At 45.5% G+C, this 6,094-nt stretch overlaps 1 protein-coding gene across 1 annotated transcript in view; it reads right to left on the bottom strand.

Moving 5' to 3' along the window:
- Positions 1 to 6,094, bottom strand: part of Ankdd1a (ankyrin repeat and death domain containing 1A) — a 21,915-nt gene that overhangs the window by 1,727 nt on the left and 14,094 nt on the right. Inside the window, exons 10-13 of the mRNA XM_028752384.1 lie at positions 2,534 to 2,632; positions 1,912 to 2,010; positions 1,541 to 1,636; positions 821 to 1,025 (exon numbers count right to left, since the gene is read on the bottom strand). Of these exons, the coding sequence (XP_028608217.1) occupies positions 821 to 1,025; positions 1,541 to 1,636; positions 1,912 to 2,010; positions 2,534 to 2,632 (499 nt within the window). The remainder of the gene's footprint in view (positions 1 to 820; positions 1,026 to 1,540; positions 1,637 to 1,911; positions 2,011 to 2,533; positions 2,633 to 6,094) is intronic.

The following is a 6,094-nucleotide window of genomic DNA, read 5'->3' on the forward strand; positions in this document are numbered from 1 at the left end:
AGAAAGAAAGAAAGAAAGAAAGAAAGAAAGAAAGAAAGAAAGAAAGAGAAAGAAAAAAAGAGAGAGAGAAAAAGAAACAAAGTATATTGTGCTGGGGCAACGACTCAGTGGGTAAGAACACCCAATGTGCAAACGTGAGGACTTGCCCTCAGACCCACGACACTCATGTAAAGGCTGGGCATGGCTCCGTGCACCTTTAACCTCAATGCTGGGAGTGGGAGATGTGCAGAGAAAGAAGCATCACTAGGGTTTGTTAGCCACCCAGCCTAGCCAAAACCCAGCAAACTTCAGCTTTAGTGAGACAGGAAGAGTGATGAAGCAGGACACTCGGTGCCCCTCTCCAGTCTCCACATGAAAAGCCACAGGGGCACACATCATATGCACATGCACACACATTCATATACATCACACACCCATATACCATACATACATGTATATACTGAGTCATCGCGCTGGCACGATATGCTTTCTTTCTATTCTTTTTCCATTCCTTTGTACCAGGGCCAAGATGTCTAAACTGATTAATTAACAGTGACAACAGTCGCCACTCCCCCCTACCCACTCGGCTCCCTGGGAATGGTGTTAGCTGAGTGTATAAACAGTGAGTTTGGGTCCCAGCTGATTCTGGAAAACTCAAGATCATAAAGGAGGTAGAATAGGGATGCAGAGCCTGTGCAAGAAGTCAGGAGAGCTTTGGAAGTGGAGTAGAGCTGGGCTGCCGGCCACACAAGCTTCTATCCCCAAAAGCACAGAACACAGGACTCACCTCACATGCCCCCAACCACAGGCTGCCCTGGAGTAGGGCAGGGTAATGCAGTACCTGTCCACTGCTGCTCAATGGCACAGACATGAGCCTCTGTGAACTGCCAGGAGTAGGCCAGTTTCTTCCACTCATTGGGCCTCAGATACCGGGAGGCCAGTTGCCAAAGCGCGGAGCGGAGCTGCTGCGTTTCCTGCCGATGGTCTTGCTTAAAGGTTAAGTTCTTCTGAGAGAGGTGACTGCCATCCCTGCATGAAAGGTGGTCCTGTGGGGCAGATCCCAAAAGTGCAGGAGCCATCGGGGCCTTCCCGCAAGCTCTTCATGATACAAGTGATACAGATCCTGGGGGCCTGACTCAGCATGGGTCTGTGACTTCATGTCTGCCACCCTGTCTGACTGTGCCGTGTGCCTTGACCACTGGACCCCAACTCACTCACACCGTTCTTCCACCTAGAACCCACCTCCCTGACTTTCAACCCACTGCCACAGTCACAGCCACTTCCTCCAGGAAGCCTCCAGCCAGAGACCTCTCTGTTCACACACCATTTCTTTATCATCATGAAGTTTATGTATTCAAGCCAATTTATTTCTTGGCCAGGATCCTGCCAGCACAGACCCAAGTCTGCCTCATCTCGGTGTGGCTGGATGCTTGCCTATCCAGCTCCTCATAATCTTGATGATACACAAAGCAGAGATGACCACCCACTTAGAGATAGGGTCCCCAAAATTGGTTGCGGTTCCATGCACACCCAAGGCTGGAGAGATCAATGGGGGTTGTACCTTCTCCCATCGGTAGAAACGGTCAGCTTTTATGATCATGTCCACGAGGCTGACATGGTTGCTACGGGCGGCCACTGCCAAGGCTGTTTTTCCTTGCTGCAAAGACAGAGGCAGAGGGAAACTGGTATGAGGCAGGGCAGGGCTGTCTCTGAACTTACAACAAAACCTCCTGCCTAACGGAAGTGTTTCCAGTCGTTCACACTGGAAACAGAAAGGTTTTCTGGGCTGCATGGTATAGATATGGAATAATAATAATATAACAGTGTTATTATTATATTTATGTGTCTTTATTGATATTGGCATTGGAAGCCATGTCTGGTGTGGAGAAGGCCGTGGAAACTTGAACAGGGGGCTGCTCAGGGCACAGGTACCTTATCTCTCAAGCTTAAGTCAATGCCAGCAATGAAGAGCATCTCTGCTACGTCCTGCCAGGCATGCTCGGCAGCAAGGTGGAGGGGAGTCTGCTGCTTCTGGAGAGAAGATGAGGGGGAGAATAAAGCCTGCAAAAAGCATATGGGGAGCCAGGCACAGTGGCACATGCTTTTAATCCCAGCACTCAGGAGGCAGAGGCAGGGATCACAGATCTCTCTGAGTTCAAGGCCGGTCTGGTCTACATCGTAGGTTCCAGGACAGCCAGGACTACACAGAGACACTGACTCAAAAAAATAAAATAAAATAAAATAGGCTGGAGAGGTGGCTTTGTGACTTAGAGCAAGCACTATTCTTGCAGAGGATCCTAGTTAAATTCCCAGCACCCACATCGGATAGCCCACAGCTGCCTGGAACTCCAGCTCCGGAAGATTTTATGCTCCTCTGCCTCCCAGGGCACCGTCACACAGGGAGCACATACTCACACTCATGTGCACCCAAACACACACACAAATAAAAATAAACCAACAACCTTGAAAAGCTAAAAGTGGAAATTAATTTCTCGACTCTAGGTCATGCTGGGAGACCCCTGGGTCTGAATGGTTGGTTTTTGCAGTCACTCACAATGTCCACTGCGTCCAGATCACTGTGGGCATCTATGAGGAGCTGGACAAGGCCAGGAAAGTTGTGCTTCACAGCGAGGTGCAGAGGAGTAGTGCCCTGCTATGGGAGAAACACACAGTTCAATCACTTGCCCCCTCCTCCAGGACTGCAGATTGGAGGTAGGGTGGGGTCAATTTGGCCAATATAATCTCTCAAACAATAGAGGTGACCAGAGATAGGTGCAGCCATAATGCCTGGAACTGGAGGCCTAAAACTGAGGGTAACAGGTTAGAGAGCCTGCTATGCCAGCCTTGAGTATGTGTACATGGTATGACCTTGGACATGCCTGTTTTCCTGCTCTGGTTTCCACCCTCCTCCTCTGTTACTCCTCATCTGACAAGTGATGGTTGCTAAGGACCCTTCTAGCAACACCACCTTCTGATTCTCTACTCCACTAAATCCACACAGTGTCTGAAAACCACACAAGAAGGTTTGTGTGCTTGTGAGGGGTCTGCATCTTACAAACGGAAGCACTGCAACTCACAACCCAAGCCAGGAGGCACCTGGGGAAGGTGCCTGACCACAGTGATGTATGAATGAACAAATGAATGAATGAATGAATGAATGAATGAATGAATGGGAGTGGTCAGGCACCTAAAAGAGACTTTACACAAGTCGAACACTGTCTAAAGCCTTGTTCGGGGCTGAGAACACCAATCCCAGCAGTCACCTGTGGCCTCCTGACTAATAACAACTTGAAGATATGCCACCACACCCACCTCTCTAGGTGGCTATGACATACATGCTATGGAATAGTACCACCAGTGAAATGGATGTTTTAGATCTATACTCATAATACAATATATACTTATATATTGAACATAAAAAGGTTATAGGACAAAACATGTAAAGACCAAAGACTGCCCTCAGCTGTCATCAGTAGTACAATTCAGGGGAGAGTTATCAGCATCTTAATTAATTAATTAATAATGAAATAATAATCAATTTGTTTTAAATAATTGATTTATTAATAAATAATTACTTGTCTTTATATACTTAATTATTTTTGATATATTATTTTTATGGGTATGAGTATTTTGCCTGTGTAACATGTGTGTGCATGTGTAACATCTCTGTGCAACATGTGTGTGCCTGGGATAGTGAATATTAGAAACGGATGTCAGAACCCCTGGAACTAGGGTTATAGATGGTTATGGGCCTCCATGTGAGTATTGGGAATAGAACCTGGGTCCTCTCCAAGAACAACAGTGTTCCTACCACTGAACCAATCTCCAGCTCTATTTACTTATTTTAAAGGTTTATTACTTTTAACTTATGTATTTCCATGTCCATCTGTGTGAGCATATGAGATTTGTGTGGGATTGTCTGTAGGGGGCAGAATATACTATCCCCTGGGGCTGGAGTTATCGGCAGTTATGAACCACTAGATACGGGCTCTGGAAACAGAACCTGGATCCTCTGGAAGAGCAGAAGTGCTCTTAACTGCTGAGCCATCTCTTCAGTTTCTGCTTGTTAGCATTTTAGTGAATTTTTTTTTGTTGTTGCTGTTGTTGTTGGGTTTTTTTTTTTTTTTTTTGGTTTTTTGAGACAGGGTTTCTCTGTATAGCCCTGGCTGTCCTGGAACTCACTCTGTAGACCAGGCTGGCCTCGAACTCAGAGATCCGCCTGTCTCTGCCTCCCAAGTGCTGGGATTAAAGGTGTGCGCCACCACCGCCCGGCTTAGTGAATGTTTTAAGGCAGGATCTCACTATGTAGCCCTGGCTGGCCTAGAATTCACTCTGTAGACCAGGCTGGCCTCACACTCATAGAGATCCACCTGCCTCTGCCCCCCAAGTGCTGGGATTAAAGGCGTGTGCCACCTCTGCCTGGGAATAAATACATGAATTTTTAAAAGAAAAGTGTAAACTGGTCACCAAACCACAGCTGTCACTAATCAAGGGTAATAGGATGGCTAGTGATCAACACCTGACATTGGGCTGAGTGAGGGTCTAGACTGAAGTCAGAACTCTGACATCTTGACAGCCAAAAGCTGCAAGAATTCCCTTCCTCAAGGAACTGCCTTAGCTTAGAATCTTCTAGTGGAAGGTACCACCGTGCATTTGGGAAAAATCTGGGAAGGAGCAAAGAAATGTTTTTTTGTGTCAGATGTGGTGGTACACACCTTTGACCCCAACACTTGAGAGGGAGGCAGGAGAATCTTTGTGAGTACAAAGCCAGCTTGGTCTATATAGCAAGCCACTGTCTTAAAAGAAAAAAAAAGTTAAACTGTTAAAAAATAGCAGAATACAATTAATTTGGATATCGGAGGAAAGAGATTCTTGATTCCCAAGCCCTAGAAAATCCATGCTGGGATATGCCAGGCTGGTTTTACAATCATTTAAAATTCATATTTTTAGCCAGCCTGTGATGATACGTACCTTTAATCCCAGCACTTGAAGAGGCAGAGGCAGGTGGATCTTCTGGTTCAAGGCCAGCCTGGTCTACAGAGCAAGTTCCAGGACAGCCAAGGCTACACAGAGAAACCCAGTCTCAAAAAACAAAAATAAACAAAAAAGTTGTATTTTGGGGCTATATAATGAATACCAGGCCAGTCTTGGACACATAGCAAGGCTGTTTCAAAAGAAAGGAGAGAAGGGGAAAGGACTTCTTTATTTCTAATTTTAAAAGACATAGCTTTTGAATCAGTAAAATGACTCAATAGGTAAGGGTGCTTGCTGCCAAGCTTGAAGACCTGAGTTTGATCCCTGGAACCATATAGTGGATGGAGAGAACTGTTTCCTATATGATGTTCTCTGACTTCCACTTGTGAACAGAGGGAGACAAAGACAGAGACAGGGAGAGAGACACAGAAAGAGAAACAGAGACAGAGAGATATATTTTACATAATGATAATAATTCATATATATACATATACATATACATCATATACATATACATATAAATGCTTAGTGAAGTCAGTTTGCAAGTGGTAGGTAGTGCCAGGACTCAAGGCCAGGTTCTCTCTCTCTCTCTCTCTCTCTCTCTCTCTCTCTCTCTCTCTCACACACACACACACACACACACACACACACACAGACACATACACACACTCTCTCATTCTTTGTCTGTCTGTCTCTGTCTCTGCCTCTCCCCACCCCTTGCCCCCAAAGCAAACATATTTATTAAGCAAAATTGGGAAGAATCCTAAGGTAGGCACATCTTGGTTTTCTCATAACAAAATCTGTCTTGACCACACGATTGCACTGTCCCTAATAAATCCTAATAGGAAATGACTGGGATGGGGAAGTGGCTTCGTTGGTAAGGTTTTTGCCAAGCAAGCATGAGGACCTGAGTTCAGATCCCAGGCACCCACATAGAAAGCCCACAGAAGCTAGTGTGGTAGCTGGGGGAGCAAAGCCAGAAAAATCCTGCTGACTCGTAAAATAAAATAAAATAAAATAAAATAAAATAAAATAAAATAGGCGAAGAAGGATTGAGGAAGACACCTAATGCTAACCTTTGTCTTCTCCATGTGCACATACACACACACAAACACATATACACACATGCAAACACATACAC

Source organism: Grammomys surdaster, unplaced genomic scaffold (assembly GCF_004785775.1).
Source record: "Grammomys surdaster isolate TR1022 unplaced genomic scaffold, NIH_TR_1.0 125896, whole genome shotgun sequence".
Taxonomy (NCBI): Eukaryota; Metazoa; Chordata; class Mammalia; order Rodentia; family Muridae; genus Grammomys; species Grammomys surdaster.